The following is an 18,097-nucleotide window of genomic DNA, read 5'->3' on the forward strand; positions in this document are numbered from 1 at the left end:
TCTAGAGGCATAATATCTGCAGCAGAATATAAAAATACCACAATGATGCGAAAGGAATTTGCATCGCCTACTAGAAATTCGTACCATCTGTTGGCAGAAGAGGAAAATAGTCTCTGTGAAGCATCCAAAATGTTGTCAAATCCAAAGGATGTTGATACATTGCAAAATAATTTTCATAATGAAGACTTTTCAGTGAGAAGTTCTTGTTCCTCCCTCAGGCCAATCCCTTGAGAGGGGTGAACAGAAGTAATGTTGGTCTGACAGGAGGATACAGAAAACTGTGTGCTGTGAGTCATTGTGTATCAGTAATTTTCATTTTAATTCACACCTAAGCTCATATAGGTTGAGTTTAAGTCAATAGCTATATTCTGAATGAATTAATTTCCAAAGAATGCATGCATAGATATATTTATAGTTATATGAAAATAAAGAAAACATGGTATGATAATTCAGTGTGAAGTTGAGAGATTGAGGTAACACTGAGCTTACTTAATTTCTTGGCTTGTGACTATTTATGGTAATTTATTTATAATAAATTTATTTATAAGCAAAGATATGATGGCTTTGGGTGCTTTAGAGTAAATGATAGTTTGAATCTCAAACATATATATAGAAATCTCAAATTTCAAGCATAATTTTAAATTATGGGCTCATTAAAGTTGTTACCTCATACTAGTAGGGATTTTGATCCTTGAATAAAAAGGAAATGAAAATCACACTAAACTTAGAAAAGTATCCATGGGCCACATTTTTAAAAATGTTTTAATGCCTTATGTGATATATTTACGTCTTGCCCTATTTACACGTTTATAATTTGCTCAAACCAAAGCAAATTTCTTTATAATGTCCATGAGTATATCTTCTCTCAGGTGGTTGTTCACATTGCCAGTCTCAGGTTTTTGCCTTTATTCTTACTGCTATATTCATCTTGCTTAATATTTGCTGGGGTGGTGGTTTGCAGGGACTAAATATAGCTAAAATATCTTGGGGCATAAACTGCCTGTAAAATTCAAAATGGAAAGTGAAAATATTTTTTAATCTAAATTCAGTAGCTGTTGTAGTCTCAGACATTTGAGGGAAGCTGAGGTTCATGGATCTATTTATACATGGTTAATTATTGAAAAGATTTAGTTTTGTTTCCTTAAAAAGTAAATGAGAGTAAAAAATGAGCAGTAGTACAAGGAAAAGCTTGAGAGTGCATTTTCTTATCTCAAAGGGAAACATTTAGTGGAATTATAGGTAACACATAAAAATTGACGAATATGTGTTTATCCTTTTCTGTGAATGATGATTGAACAATTAATTGCCTTACAATATCTTCAGAATTTAGAATTTAGCAAGATTAAAAGAGACTTGGGATAAATGGGAGTATAATGAGCAGAACTCATTATAATATTTCAAAGCAATAAAAATTTATGGCAGGAGAAAATCTGCAAGTGGAAGTGCTTAAGCAAATCCAAGTGAGATTAAGGCAATGCTGTTGTGCAGGGCACATGGTATCACTTACATTTTACACAGGGATATGTTGCACTTCTTTTTTAAAGGCATCTGTAGGTGGTCATTGCTAGGGGTGGCAGTGGCTTGACAGCAAGTCAAGGTTTGTAGAGAAGTTCATGTGTTCAACATTCTTAAATAGCATAACATGAAATGTATCTTTAATGTTTTATGTTGCAAATTGTGCAAAACATGAAGAAGTCATGGTTTTCTTACTGTGGTTGCTCTTGGGTGGTGCAGTTTGGTGATTCTCCTGTTTAAGTCCATAGCATCATAATTTATATTGAGATAGAATACTGTTTTTATTAATTCCATAGTACACCTCAAACTATTTAGAAGCAAAGTCTGTCCAGGGATTTAATATTGTATCCAACATCAGTGCTAAATATACAATGTTTAGAACATCTTAGACAAGGTGTTAAAACTTACCTATCTTGAATAATGCATTTACAAAATAAACAGTATGAGTTTTATTTATCCAAGGGCTCTGATGCTATGCAAAATGGCTCCCACTGCACCTTGCAGACAGTTCTGCAGCAAAAATAAATTCTGTCCCAAATCTCTAGGTACATACAGAAATCTTGGGTTCAAGTGGAAATAAGATCTGCCGTACTAGAGAGGCTTCCCAAATTATTAGAGTTCCTGAATATTCTCAGAACATCAAAAGTGACTGAACTGGCAATTGATTGAAATATAAGTTTTTCTCACAGATTCTAAGTGAAATGAAAGAAAAATTCAAGTAAATTTTTCAAAATAAAAAAAAAAATCTTTGGTTTTCAACAATAGTGTCTAGTTTGGAAGATCTTGTTTCTTAAGTCAGCAGCAAGTATGTTGTTAATACTGACTTAACAGATTAAATCAGTACTTCTGGTTTTCCAAAGGGCTCTCAGCATTATTCTTGTACTCCTGCATCTTCATTAGTGGTAGGAGGTTTTTTTGTTCTTCTGACTGGAGCTCAGGATCCTCTCCAGTTTTTTATAGCAGTTCAAAAATACATTGTAATAAAGTTGTCAGTACCTACTTTAAGATTCCACTGGTTTTGATACTAAGAAAACAGGACTGGTGACTAAGCAGCAGAATTTTCCAAAATAAGAATGTATATGAAGTTTAGTGGTGAGGGTCTCTGGGCCTGAGGGTGCAGAAGTAATAAAAATTATAACATTTTCTCTTACAGGAGCCAGAGTGCCCATTTAAAGCATCCTGAAAGGTTCTTGTAGGATGTTTGATTCTCAGGGTGCAGCACAAGCAGAGTGTGTAAATCCAATATCAGTATGACAGAAATGTACCAGACTGTGGCTCTGACCTGAGTGCTGTGGGTCCACCTAGCTGGCATGTGAATGTCTGGGCAGGGTTGCCTGTCAGTCCCAGGTAGCCAGTGGTATGGAGTGCCAGAGCTCCTAGAACAAGGGGAGCCACAGGGCATTACAGATACATAGAAAGGGTGTGTTTAAATAGGTATGGCCATGCCCAGTTAGCCCATGGTAAAAGAGAGAGTGAGCTCAGACTTTCCTTCTCCACTATGTCAAAGGCATATTTGAACTTGAACATTCAACCTGTGCCAAAGATGGATCTTAGTTTGCTCACAGAAACAAGCTCGAGTTTGTGCATTACAGACTAGGATTGCTTTCCTTGGTGCTGTCTTCCATGTAGGTGAAGTTCCTGACAAATATATATAAACCACATATAAAGTATTTTGTCAAAAAATTCAGTGTTACATTCAGCCAGCATTATCAATGCTTCTGTGTCCTTTAAAATGACCTATCTTGTGTGAATTCATGAAAATTCTAATATTGCACAGTAGCAGTAATCTTACTTTTTTTCTTCCCCTCTTTTAAGATTTCTTCCCTGCATTATGGAGCAGTTGAAAGCACAGAGTTCATTCCATATCAGATTGACAGGGATGAATGAGTTTGAGTCATATCACAGACTTTTAAATTTTAAACTATAGATACTTGTTTTCTTTTGTTAGGTACAGTCACTCTTTTCTATCCCGAGGCACTCGGAAAACAAATCTGAGTTAACAAGAGGTGTGATTTTTTTTTTTTTTAACCAAGCCTAAATTGCTGCAGTGACAGCCTGATGACTGCACTTATCTGAAATCGATTATTTCCCTCTCATTTCACACAATTCCTTTCTCCAAATTGACTTTAAAGTGCAGAATATCATCTTCAAGAAAGTTGAAGCATGCCCTGTTAGATTGTAACTTAACTCTTTAACTCCATTTTTTCAGGCCTGACTGAACTCAGTGACAGTCCAGTTTCCCTGGAGCTTGAGCGTTGCAAGTCTCCCACTTCAGGTAAAGGTGATTGGCTTCTCTTCCAGCAGTCTGTATAAGCCATTCATGTCATGCATCACTGTGTTTCATTAATCCCTAAGAAGTGAAGTACATAGTTCCAAAGAGAAGAAATCACTGGAGAAGCGCTTTTTACGTAGCACAGTAAAATCCTAAGTCTGTTTCCTTATGGAAAACTTAAATGTACGTGGTGCATCCTGAGGTGTACAGTGTGAAAACATTTGAAGTAACAGGATCATGCAGGTATATTCTTATAATCTCCTATAAGAAGCTTATTTCTCTGTTTTCTTAGAAGGCTTTCTAAGTCTTTTTACAGTAGGGAGTCCTGTAGTTCTATAAGTATATATTATGCATACGTGTACATGGAGAAATTATTTGAAATCAGAAATATGGAGATGGTAAATTTTAGCCATTAGAACCCTATTGCCTGATTTACATCATTTGCAATGAAAGCACAACCTCAGATAAAAATATTTGCTTATGAGCCAGGGCAGGGAAATCTTGGCCACACAAAAATTCATAAATGTTTCCCATTTTACCCATAGTCCTTCAAAAGGTGGAATTTGTCCTAGAGACCTTTTCAGCAAGTGCCTAGTCTACATTGATCTCTTTAATATGAATTCACTGTCCTAAAGATGGTTGTTAAGAGCTGTTTTCTAGTAGCTGGCTTTTAAATGTTATGGAAAATAAGGAGGTATAGCTGTGATACATTCGTTTTCCTTGTGGTAAGCATATCACAATTCTTTTCCTTGTAAGTAAGTATTGATCAGTATTTTTTCCCCCTTAATTGTGGTAACAAATACCCTATTGTATTCAATGTATGCTATTCAAATTCTCTGTTATTGTTTCACATATTTTATGTCATAATAACAGGATACATTAATCTTGAGTGAAAGCCACTAATTAGTAATTTATAAAAAGCTGAAACTAATAAAAGTGTTTCCCTGACATAGTAAGAGCTAAAACAAAACAGCTGCTTTGAAATATGTATTTCCTTGTACTATTTGCAACCCAAAATCTGTAGATATGGAGATATCCAAGTGAAATAGCTATAGTAATATTAGTATAAAACTAGGGGCTCAAACCCTTGAGCATGGCCTCAGAAACTCATGATCTAGGCTTTAAAAGAAAAGCTTTAAAACATTTGATAGCTCAGTTATAATTAGATTATTTATTGTGTGGCTCACTGGGATTCAACTTTTCACTTTTCAGAAATGAGCTAAAATCTTTTCTTTTCACTGAAAGCTAAGAGATGACTGACTTGGTAACCATATGCGCATATTCTTAGTTTTATAATGATGAGTGTCTCCTATAACACTTTACTTTTTCTGTGGCTAACTTCAATTTTTCGTTCTGCTAGTGCTCAAAAATAGCTTTCTTAGATAAATCTGAGATAATTTGCTCCAAAATTTATTCTGCTTTTTTCTGTTTTGGAGATATTCAGCAGGGAAAACATGTCATATTTATGGGTGTTTCCTATTTTAGCACTTTCATGTTGTTTTCCAAGCTATATTTATATTTTTTTAAATATGAAATCAAGTGCAGTTTTGTAGGAAGTAACTATTATTAGAACTACTTTTTAAAACAAGAAGTTTCTTTTACTGTGACTGATATTAATTATTTTTATTTCATTATTGCAAAATTTAATTAATATTGCTTCTGCATACCTGCTGTAAAACAAGGTAGAATCCAGCCTAGTCACTTGGAATAAGTGACCTCAAAACTGCACCCTCAAAAACTTGGGAGTGGAACTCATCCTGTGCTTAACTAGCACAGCCTCACACCCACACCAACCTTCTCACTGACTAATGTTTCTTGCTCATAGAGCACAGCTACATACTTATGGATCTGTCAGGCAGGATCCTTCTACTTCAGTCCTTGCCTTTATCTGTTTAAAGTCCATGGCACACGAGCTCTGCAATGGAAGTGTGCTGTGTTCCATAAGAGCCCCGTGATCTTTGTGTTTGTAAAACCACTGACCACATTCCTCTGCTGAAAACAGACCAAGACTTGCTCCTTCATAAATTTAGCAAAACCAGAAAGAACACTTGAACTGCTCTGTGATATGGTTCAAGTAGCTGCCCAGTGGAGGAGGGCCTGCTGGGTATGGCTACGTGGGGTTGCAAAGACAGACAGAACAGAGTTTGATTTGTAGCTGTTCATTCTGGTTGCCAGAGTACATCAACATCAGTTCTTCCCAGCAGGGAAGTTCATGCCAGGTGCTGGCCCTGAGTGTGCTCAATACATACACAAAGTGCAAACTGCTGGAGGGCAGTTTGAGTCTAGATGGCAAACCCTGCACACGTGATGGATGGCAGAGTGGTGAGCATTTTCATCCTTAGCTCCATCAAAAGGGCAATGATTTGAGGAACAACGTTGCTGTGCTCACATGTGTACTTTGAGACTCCCAAGACAATGTCTAGGAGGAATCCCTAGGGTGCAGTAATTGCCAGTGTAGACATGAATAGTTCCACATCTGGGAGAGCCATTAGTAGTTTACTCAGATTTCCATTCCAGTCAGGCCATAAGAGCAGTGTTGATAAAGGTTTTTTGGGTAATTTGAAAAATCTCCTGCCTCCTCATTTCTTGGTCTGATGTTGAACATTGCTTAGACTGCCTGAACTGTCTCTGCTTCCATGAAAAATTGATTATGCCTATAACATTCTAGTGCTTGGCAATGTTTTAACCTATGACTAAATTTCTGCAGAGACAGCCTAGGTCAACTCAGTAATTTGGCTGTGTTGTTTTTCTTCTCCCTTCCTCAAAGCAGAATTAGGCATTTGTGTGTTCTATCATTGATACGAGTGATGGAGCACTGAGCAAGAAACTCAGGGCTGAAGAGTACTCCTTATTTCACATGCAGGGCTAGTACATAATTCAGTACAAATCCTACTTCTTCATTAAGTAATATTATACTTGGTTCACAAGACTGCCTTCTCAGATGATCCTCCTGCAATACTTACTAAAACATGACTTTGCAGATGTTATAATTGAAAAATCAGATTCCTGTTCTGAACACCGTTCAGAATAGAACATAAAATTAAACCATTTGATTAAAAGTTTTCTGAAATGTACAGTGCCACACAGAGGATCGCAGCAAGTGAAGAAATAGCAACCTTACATTTTAAGAGTGGTAGGTAGACAAGAGGAATAATCTTCCTTAACCACTGGTATCTTGTTTAATTAAACTAGTATTTAAATACTATAGAGATGTGTTTACAACACTATAAAGGAAAAGAAGTCAGTAAAACTATTTGAAAGATTCTACTTATTTTCAAATAGCTGAGAGGTGGCAATTTCCACTGTAAATATATTCTAGATGTAGTAATATATATGGAATAACACTGGTAAAAAATGTGGAAGAAAAGAACTTTAAAAACCCCCAAACTCTTACCTATCTAAAGCATGTTTCATGAATGTAGAAATGCAGCAAGGCATGCATATCATGGTACTTGGTGCCTTAAAACCAAAAGCCTCAGAACATCCTATTCTTACTTCTGCATGCCTTGTTCTTTCAAACTGCATTTTCATTTTTGTTTGTGATTTGGGGGGTCAAAAGGGCTTGGTGCTATTTTTATTCTGCAGCGGCGCACGAGACCTCAGGAGCTCTAAAGCACTCGTCATGTAAGTGGTGCTGTATGAAATGCTTGAGTTAATTACTGTGTAATGTATTACAGAACAGTACCCATTCCAGTAAATTTTGTCTTTATTTTTATCATCTCATTAGGTAAACTTATTCAGGGGCTCTTAGGAATATAATGTATAATATAAAATTATGTATGTCCATTACTGTTTTAAACATTGATATGGAGCTTCATATTGAAGGGTATTAATAGGAATACACTGTGAGCATAGGAAAAATGCAGCTTTGGATAGGTCATTTGTTGTGTGAGATACAATTGGAGGTTTTAGACTTCTTTCAAAGACCAGAAGGAAATAATTTCTGTTTGTAGGAGAGTGACTTCTCAAATGTTTGCTCTAAAATGAAAAAGGATTTATGTTTTTTTCTTAGGAAGCACCTTCATATTGGGGACTTGTCTCCAAAATGCTTTTAAGATTTTGGAGCTTAGAGAAGGCTGTGTAAAGATTCCCACAACTAATTTCTATGAGCTTTGAGACAGGTCCCTAATGACAAGACCACAAATTTTTATACATACTATGATTTCCAAGTGCTGCTATCCTTATTCATCTCACTTGTTTAAATCTGCTGGGATTAGGCCTTTGCCATGCCAAACTCCCACTTTCCTATATGAAGTGTTTTTAAAATAGCTTTCTTTCAAGAAATAGTAAGTTTCTTAACAATCATTCTCTTTCTTAACATGTGGGTGACTTCAGAGTAGCTGAAGATACTTGACTCCATTTGAAAATTGTATTCTCCTGGAAAACAAGCTAGAAAGTAAACGTTTCAAAACATTTTGTGTCTGTAAAACATGGAATGTAATTTATTTTGAAACTTAGTTACTGATAACACTGCAAAACCATTTCTACTTATCCATTAAATTAAAAGGTATGTTAACTAGTCAGAAGACAATAATTAGAGATTAGCTTCAGCAGTGTGGATACAAGGTACATTGTATCACTATTTTCCATAAGCAAGGGAGTTTCTGAACAGGTGAATTAATGCTTAAGTTTTTGAGAAGGGACTTGTGTGTAGAGATTAGCAGGAACAGAGAGCACTGTGAGCTGGGGACCTGGGTTTGGACCCTTGTGCAGCCCCTGGTGCATGGCTCAGGATTCAAGGGGGCTTCAGCAGTAACTGGGACTGATATTTCTGAGTGTTTGCCAGGCAGAAGCTCCTCAGTAGAAAAAATCCTGTATAAAGTCACCTTCATTTCTAATAACATGAAAATCTGTGACCACAGTGCTGCTGTAATAGCTGAGGGAAGCTCAGCATCGAGCACCAGGGCTGCGAGCGCGCGTTTGTTTGTTGGTTGTGCCATGGTGTTTTCCTTGAAATACTGAGCAGAGCCATATGGCTCCGGAGCAGGATGTTGTCAGGTCAGGAGATCTGCGTGCTCAGCTTAGCTGCCTGCTAGACTGTACCTAGGAACCTTTCCTCATCCCACAGTTGAATAATTCGACTGTTAACATTTGAAGCTCTTTTGGGTAGGGGCTGTCTTGCCTTATGCTGTAGCATCGCAATTTCTGCTGGCTGCCTCCAGCATGAATATAAACAAATGATGATAGCAGACAACTCTGCTGGCCTTTTGAGCCTTTATACTCCATTCTCAATTCAAACTGTTTTTTGAAAGCTCTCTGTCAGCAAGATAGGCTTACATGCATGATCCTTCTTTATAATAAATGTCAAGATGGTAAAACATGCATGATTTCAATATTAAATACAGGTTACATAAACTGATCAGAATGTGGATATTATTCATAGTTAAAAGTTAGTTTAAAAAAATTAATATAGGCAGCTTTTATCACAATAAAGCATGAAAATAACCAGCTTCTGTTGTTATTACCCTCAAATATGGGGTCTGTCGTCAGAGATCTGTGCCATGTCCTAGTGCATCAATGTCTAGCTGTGTGATTGCCATGTGAAGGGTGTGCAATTGTCACGTTGCAGTTCCCAAACCAAGCCTGTGTAGACCCCTTCAGAGGAATCAGAAAGTCCAAACTTTGCCTGTGCTGTATGAGCCTGCACACAAATAGCTGGAAGCTATTGCAGTTCCGACGTGTGTCACCATTTGGGACACAGCTGTGGCATGCAACACAAGACACATAATTCCTGCTGTACACAAACACCTGTAACCTAGAAATAGAAGAGGTTAGACTACCAATTTTCAAAGCTCAAAGCTGCATGATGACAGCACTAATTTAGCTACTCTGAGCCCTAATCTGTTAGTGAAGTGTCCTACAGTTTTTCTTCTTAATTGCTTATCCTTTTTTCAGAGGGCTGGTTAAGCCAGATGTTGTCCTTCCCCTAAAAAGAGATTATATCACAAGTGATTCTTATTTATAGCAGAGCCACCCATTCACAGTCTGAAAGAGTATTTGACAGCTGCTCAGATAAATGGAATGGGTTTCTAAAGGCTGTTCTGAAAATCAAACTGCCCTTTGTGTGAGTGCCTAAAATGGACATTGGTGCCTAAGACTTGGTATCCAAATTAAGAGAATTTTTATGTAGTAGTGTTAGGGGTGTGTTTTTTTGATGTCAGGCTGCTCTGGAGAGACCTCTTCACCATGTCCTGATTTAAAGTTATGGCTACAGATGAGTTAGTGGAAGGACTGTGTTGTTTCTACTGATAACAAAATATTGCTTAAGAGCCTCATGGGTTCCCCTACTCATCCTTGAAGACAAAAACATCTAACATAGGTGCTGGCTGATATTTAATTCTGCAAAATTGCAGGCTTTGCAAAATAATAAAACAGATTTTTTTTTTTAAGGGATTTTGTGACTTAAAAGAGTGAGTGTCTGTTCTGGGTATCCTTCTGAACTAAAAGCTTACTAAATACAAATTACAAAGAATTTGTTCCTTATATTCATATGTTCCTGTCACTGTGGTACTTATTTATCATGTGGGACTTTCTTTAGAAGTATAATAATAGTAATAAAATAATTAGTTGACAAATATTTGATTGTTCCCTTCTAGTAACAGACAGCATGGGTAAGGGGTAAAAGCCAGAAAACCGTGTGAAAAAAATAATTAATACAAAATGAAATAATCAAATTGGAAATCAAGTCTTCTGAATAATTAATAAAATATTTCTTAAGGCATTCTTCTGATAAATTTAATGCCATTTTGACTGCTACAAGACATGCTTTATTTCAGTTCTCTGGTGTTCATTGTTTGAAAATGTGCTCGTGTGTGAGGAAATGAAAACATTTTTGAACAGAAGCAAAATTACCGGTTTCTTGCATAATTGGAACACAGCAAACAATTAAATCTTCACTGAATTGAGTGCAAATTTTGATGACTAGATAACACCACATTACATCCTGAAACTGCTGTATTTTGTTTCTGTGAAATGTGTCTTCCTTTCCATAATATTACAACAGTATGTTCTGTCACCATAACCTCTACAATATGCCCTCTCTTTTTCAAATGCTATCTTGAGGTATGATGTCATCAGATCTCATAATTTCATTGCACCCTCTTATTAAATTGGTTTGCAGGTGTTTAAATATTTGTGATATGCTGCATAGCCAGCATTTGCAATATTTGCCTTAATCTCATTTGTGGTTTCTTTTTTTATCATTCCTGTCACCACAAGGTAAGATATTGCAGCACACAGCCAAAGCTGTGTAAAACATCATTCACTCCTTGACAGCTGGAGTAATTTTGTTTTCCAGTGCTTCTTTGTTCAATTGCATTTATTTTGCTGAATGGTGTAAATGAAAATATTTAAACCATTTTTCTGCCTTTATATGCTGATTAAAAGAAAAGTGCTACAAATTTGCAACATGGTTTTAACCAGAAGATGGCATGTTGTTTTCCCTCGCTCCTTTTTCTTTCTTACTTATTAACAACTGCCTTTCTCCTTTTTCTGTTGTTTCAGTTAAAGGATCAAGAAAGTTAAGTCTGCCAACAGATCTTAAGACTGATCTTGGTACGGTAGGCGAAAGCCAACAGCTTTAAACTTCCTTACATTCATTGGCAAAACATTCTACCAACTGATTCATGAGATAACACAATAACCTCTGAGGCTTTGTCTGAAAAGGCTTTCTAAAAACCACCTATTAACCCATACAGTTCTGTTGGCAGCTCTCAGCATTTTGCTTGTTTAATATTCATTTATTTCATGTAGACATATATTGCCAATCATTACACACTGTGTGTGTAATACTTTATTCTGAAAAAACTCCAGAAGTTTTTCCAAGCTGGTTGTTGGTGAACTCTGCCTATAATACCCAATGCATGCGCTGGTATATTTTCTTTATTTGGTGTACGAGTTGTGCCACAATAGTGACAAGACAGTTGAACATCTGTATTTTATGGTGTCTTTGAATGTCTGAGAAGTCAGGTTGGAAATCAGTCATTTGTCTCTGTCCTCTCCTTGAGACTTCCCTCAGCCAGCTGTTAAAAACATAGCTTGTTTTAATCTTTTTTCTCAATTCTACTTTAATATTTCTGTGGAAGAGCATAATAAGAGCACAAATTTCACCTCAAAAAAGCTAAAATGAAAATTTCTGTATCTTGAATGACCTAAAACTGCTGGGATCAGATCATACAACCTCACAGCCACATAAATGATATTGCTCCTGATATTTGGATTGGAATGTGTGATTCACACAAAAATTTCTTATAAAAATTCTTTAAATATTCTCAGTCTCAAGGAGTTCTTTCTAATTGTGCTCTCTTGGGAAGTTTCCCTTGTAAGATGACTGAAAAAGCCAAGTAGCATGCCTCATTACTCAGTGTCCTTTTAGAGATAAAAATAAAAGTCGGATCATGTCCTTGGATGGGACAGCTGAACTTCATTTCTGTCACTGGGAATCATGTGCACTTGTTAACCAAGGGTAGCACTTGTTCCACAAGGCAAAAGTCAGGGGCATAAATATGTCTCTCACCTTATAAATTAATGAGAAATTTGGAAAACTGTCAATTCCTCCTGGTAAAGATTAAGTAAACATTGAAAAATCACTGGAAAATTCAACCCAAATTGTGCAGGCTTCAGAATACAAAGTGATTCAGTTGAAATAAGTTTGAGAAAATAGGAATGGAGGAATACACCCAAAAAGAAATTGGAGTGGAAAATTGTAATGTTCCTAATACTCCAAAAATGTGAAAGAAATAGGCATCTATAAACCTGTAAAATTAATATTTATCACTAAAATAATGGGCAGCTATTAAGAGGGAAGGTGAATGCTTAGAGTGTCAAAATAGCCATAGGATAGGTCTTAAGACTAAGCCATATTCTACAGATCAACTTCTTTTTATTAGTATTATTAAAAATACATTTTCTTGAAGGACACATAGCATTAAATAACTTTAAATCCTGAGGCATAAGACAAGCAAAAGATAAACTTAATGGACAAAAGACTGGATTAGAGGATTTTGAAAAAGAAAGAAGTATATAACTGTAGTTAGAATTGGTGAGAGCTTTATTGTATAAAATGCTGCATATCAGAGAAAAAGCAACTTTATCATCAGCTTTCCTGTAATCATGTTGGGAGCAGGCCATTATAAGTTTTTCCTAGAATATATTGACAAATTGCAGGCAGATTTGTATTTTAACTACCCCACCAAACACCAAAACAAAAATCCCCAAAAAACCCCAAGGACAGGGGAGCAGGGTAAAAAGCTCCAGAAGTTAAACAAATTCGACCTGAAAGGGTTGGAAGCATGATGGTCCATTTTAAATGTATGACATGTGTAAGGAACTTGGAAGATTAATGGAATGCATAATCCTGCCTGTAGTTTTGATTTCAGAGTAGTCATGCTTCTACCATTCCTTTATTTGCTTGTATTAATTATTTTTGATAGTATAGAACAAGCTAAGTATAAACTAAAGTAAGCCTAAGAAGGTCTAGTTCAACATCTTGCAGAAAATAGTGGAATGCCATTTGTTCCAAAAGCTTCATAAGCACTGAAAGGAGTGATCAAATTGTCACTAAAGCATCCTGTTTGTTGTTAGTGCTGCAGCAACCAGGTATCCTCTGCTCAGATTACCCAGAAGCTAAGGATGAAGCATGTGGAAGAAGCATTCAGTGTATAAACTGGCATGTAGTCATAGATAATCAACAGCAGAGAGAGGTTTAGAAAAGGAAAAGAAAATGGACAGAAAAACCCCCAGACTTCCAATTCTCTTTCATTACTGTCTTAGAAGGGCAAAATATTCCTGTTAGTTATTCTAGCCATTAAAACTGTGCTGAATTATAGATTGCTTAGTTTAAAACAGGCTGGGAATAGCCTCTCTTTCTCAGTATAAGGAGCTACATTTAAATGAGAATTCCTGGAAAAGGTTATGACCGCATTTCAGTTACTTCTGCTCCAAAATGTCCTGGCCACACTGTAAGAGATTATTTATCCACTGTTTGGCTATTGCCTGAGATTGTCCCCATAGTCTGAATATGCAGGGGCTAACAATAGTTTTTGGCCCACACTTCTTGTAAAGATATTCAGGTCACTGCTTTGAGATGATAAAATATTGTCCATGTATCCCATTGGCTCTGGCTCATAGCTTTTTAGAGAGTGCTGATACATCTCCCACTCTCAGCAGTGACTGCAGCTAATTGGGACATGCATTAGCATTTGGCAGCTCACAGTTCTGCTCCCTTCTTATGATCTGCCTCGTGGAATGTCCTTGCTTTCACTTTGCTTTGAATTGTAAATAGTAGAGGTTAAGTAGAAGTTAAATCTATTTCAGGTGGAGGTGTTGCCTGTACTGGAAATTGTTTGGGGAGTAGTTTGCTATCATTTAGGGGAATAATGTGTGATCTGATGACTCAGGGTGTTCTTGTTAAACTTCAGCAGGATTTTCATGACCTAAAGGTACTTTGGGACTCCACATTGACCTTTATGTGACTGATGAAGTTGATCTCAGCTTCTTTTTATTTTGATGTGGTGATTATTATCTCTCATTGCTGAAGCACTTGTCCCCTGTGGATGTTGTATCTCCACACAGAAATGAGTAATGTGGCACATGAAGGAATACACTGAAACTTCTTGATAGTTTTAGCAACTGCAGGTCACAGCAACCCAATGTTTATTTGAGTTGACCAGAAGGAAGACGTGGCAATGCTGCTGCATAGACTGTACAGCTTCACTATTACCCTTCAGAGGCAGCTCTGAATGGTAGTATCTTTATTTTTAAACCTAATAATGTTTCCCAAAGTCTTCTGAACAGACCATCTTCATTTCCTTGCAGTGTTTCACAGAGATGAGTTATGGGGATAATCTGATGTTATTGAATCAAGTGAAGAGTTTGAGATATATCCAGACACATAGGACTGCTTTGGTACAAGAGCTTTCTAACGTTGCTTCACCAGCCACTTCAAGCATCACCTTGTATTTTTCTTTTAGAAAAATATTTCTGCTTATTTTACTAAAAGTTTTTAAAGGTTCCAGCTGATCACAGGGAGCTAGACAGAAGCAATAGCTAAAGATGGGGAAGAGTCAGTAATTGCTGACTTTTCTAGAATTACTATGAACAGATGGCTTGACTGTAAGGAATTATGCCATCACCTAGACTTTATTAGTGAAAGAACAAAAAGAAATGCAAATATAAATAGATGTCTTTTTTTTCCTCTTGCTAAGCTGTGATCTTCAAAACCATAATATATTTTCCTAAGCTTTCTGCAGATACTTATAAGCAGTGAATGAGTTCTTTCCCTAGTCAAGTTAATGTCTTCCATTAGCAGTGAAAATCTAGAAAAATTACCAAATAAGTTAATTTTCTTCAGGGGTTTGAGAAACATATTCCAGTGCAGAGGCCCAAAAGCTTTAATTCTGAAAGTTGGGTTCATAAAACATAATTAAGGACCTGGGGTTATGGGTTTGTACTTAATTTTGTCCATTTTGGATGAAGTTTGTAGAATCTGTTTGATTTATGTAAATGAGAATAGAGTTATAATATGAAAATATCCACCATTTGATGGCTTTATATTTCATTGACAGGAAGCATCACTTTCTGGATGCTCCCAAGACTCTAAAACATTGCCTGAATAAATAAAACCTCATTTCCATTTTAAGAATGAGCAGTGGGTTTATAGCAATCCTTGCTTCCATTTTTCAAAGTATTTACAGCAGATATTAGGCACTCACACCATTTTTAAGCTTTTAATCTGTTTTGCTTACTACTGCATTGGACAAACTGGTAGATTTTAGATGGAGAATTCTATTTTAATTTATCTAGATCTATACTTCTGTTTACAAAGCTAAAGAACATTTCAGAAACTTTGAAACTATATGAGTTGCTTTCCTCCTTGGTATGACTTTGTAGAAAAAGCCCAGATATCCAGTTGTACCAATGATTTTCTTTAAATGCTTGGCAATATACATTGGAAATTATTTGTATTTTTGCATGATAAGGATTTTAGGGACTGTCCATTGTATGTCTCCTTCCAGAAGGGCAGAGGACCTTTCTGCCCTCTTCTCAGTGTGCAGGTACCATCTGAGTTGAGGAATCATCTCAACTCTGCCTCTAGGTAGAGTCACTGCATATTCAAGTTTGGAGGGGACCTCTAGACCTCTCAGATCTAGGTTGTCTAGACCCCCATCCTGCTCAAAGCAGGTCAGGCTAAACCAGGTAGGTCAGGACAGTGTCCAGTCAAGTCTCACAGCACTTGGTCTGCAGTCTGGCAAATGCCAAATACCAGGGAAGGATTTCAGCCCTCAAGCAGCTGCTCATGCTGAGTCTGTGGAGGATGAGCTTGGCCTTTTCTGCTTCAAGTTGCATCACTATGAAGGTGCAAAACATTGTGAGGAAGGACTAAAGTCTTCCACTTTTACAGAAATTGTTTTAAAACTTTAGTCTTTCAGCTATTTCACATCTTGAGGCTTGGATTTTTATATTCTGTATTGAGGACCCTACTAGACAAAAGTCTCTTGATGTTCCAAAGATCAGGTGTATGATAGCACCAGTTTCTTCCTTCCTTTAAGTAGAAGAATGTTTATAGTTAAACATTTTTAAAAGAGAACAAATACATCTAATGGGTATATTAGCCATCTACTAATCCAAATAATCAAAATTTTAAAAAAGCAACAGGATAATTTGGTTATTGTAGCAGAATACACATGTTCTCAGTAGTTATATTTCACAGCAGAAAGGGGCTGTGTTCTAACTTCTAATGTTTCCAGATGAGAAAAAAAAATATGCAACAAGCTGATCTACTTGGGAATTTTGCAAGCAAGTAGTTAGAAGGAAAGGTAAGTGCCTTGAACTATACAAAAATACCCTAACTAAAATGATTATAAGTAATACAGGTAAATTTCATCACAAAGGAAAGGCAGTGAAATTTGGTAGCTGGAAAAACAAAGTAGTAGCAATAATCATACATTTAAGTGTTGGTAATAAAATAATTATATGCAACTGGCTAGGCTCCAGTGTAACAGGTACTCACTGTCCCCACGTTCTTTGGTTTTACATAAAGAAGAGTTCTTTATTGAGGACTTCAAAGGTAAGTCATTTTCCACTCCTTTCAAGCACTGCGAGCACATATAGGGTATTCTTCCATTCTGGGGTCTCTATTCACCTCTCAGGTTGTAACATTTTTCATTTTTAAAACCAGAGAATGAATGCCAGTTTTTTCCATGGTGAAGATGCTACACTAAGGAGCACTCAGGACAAGTTGTTGATATTCAGGTGTTTTTGTGGTCCATCCACTCTGCTTGCATGTTCCAGTGTTGTCTTCTGTGCAGCTCAGGACTTACCACATTTCATGCTTATGTTTCAGAATTCAATCAAGTTTTCAGTCTAACTTTTTTTTTGTTTATTGCACAAAGCATAGCAATCCTTTATGTTGGATAATTCTGTGGAGGCCCACTGAGTGCTGTGTACTTTTTGAGACAGTCCAGTAATACTGTGTGATCACTAGAAATTCAGCAGATGAATCTGAGTAGCAGACTCAGATCCAAGTAGTCTGAAATTTTCCCACTATTCTGCGAAAGAAAAGTTAGATTTGTTTTTATGTTTGCACTACCAGGTTTCAATTTTTCAGATATGATAACATGGAGGTGATGTTAGGACATACAGTAATGTATTCTCAGTGTTTTTCATTTTGAGAGTGTTTATTTTATATTTTCTTTTTTTTTTTTTTTCATAATTTCAGGCAAAAAAATAGTAGTTTTAAAAGATAATCTGTCAGTGATCTGACAATGCCCCTAATGTTTTCAGCCACTTCACAGTAATTTGGTTCTCTGACAAATATATCTGTGCATCCTTCTTTCAAAAAACTTAGTGGATTTAGAACCATGAGAGGATTTTGTTACCATAGGCAGAATACCATTACATTATACAGGCAGTAGGCAGAATGTTACAATGACAGCATATTATAGTGTTAGAGTGGACATAGATATTCTACCAACATGTCATTAGGGCAGCTCTTTCTTCCTCTTCAAACTGATGAAGACATGATGTTAAATGTACATTTTTGTTGGCAGCGCTTCTGCATTAACCTCTTCTGCCAGGGCTTTTATCTTCTCTCCTCTCTGGTTGACAGAACTGCACCAAGAGAAATTTGCATGTCTGGCTTTTTAAGGAAATTTCTTTTTAATAAATTCCTTAAAATTTTTGTATGTTAAGATATCAGTCTGTGTTCTCACTAATGAATATTCACACTATTACACTAATTTTGATTATTTACAAACAAACCTGAGACAGCTCTTGGGGCCACTTGTACAGTTTTAAGATTGCATTTTTTTC

At 36.4% G+C, this 18,097-nt stretch overlaps 1 protein-coding gene across 6 annotated transcripts in view; it reads left to right on the plus strand.

Annotated features, from left to right (window-relative positions):
• STXBP5L (syntaxin binding protein 5L) overlaps window positions 1-18,097 on the plus strand; it is a 182,436-nt gene that overhangs the window by 136,376 nt on the left and 27,963 nt on the right. For 2 of the 6 annotated variants that reach the window (XM_021549139.3, XM_021549142.3), the window contains 2 exons: window positions 3,725-3,790; window positions 11,291-11,341. The exons of 1 other annotated variant lie outside the window; for it this stretch is intronic. In XM_021549139.3, coding sequence (XP_021404814.2) covers window positions 3,725-3,790; window positions 11,291-11,341 — 117 coding nt within the window. The remainder of the gene's footprint in view (window positions 1-3,724; window positions 3,791-11,290; window positions 11,342-18,097) is intronic. 3 more of the 6 variants (XM_021549140.3, XM_021549143.3, XM_021549141.3) reach the window with 2 other exon arrangements.

Source organism: Lonchura striata, chromosome 2, assembly GCF_046129695.1.
Source record: "Lonchura striata isolate bLonStr1 chromosome 2, bLonStr1.mat, whole genome shotgun sequence".
Classification (NCBI taxonomy): domain Eukaryota; kingdom Metazoa; phylum Chordata; class Aves; order Passeriformes; family Estrildidae; genus Lonchura; species Lonchura striata.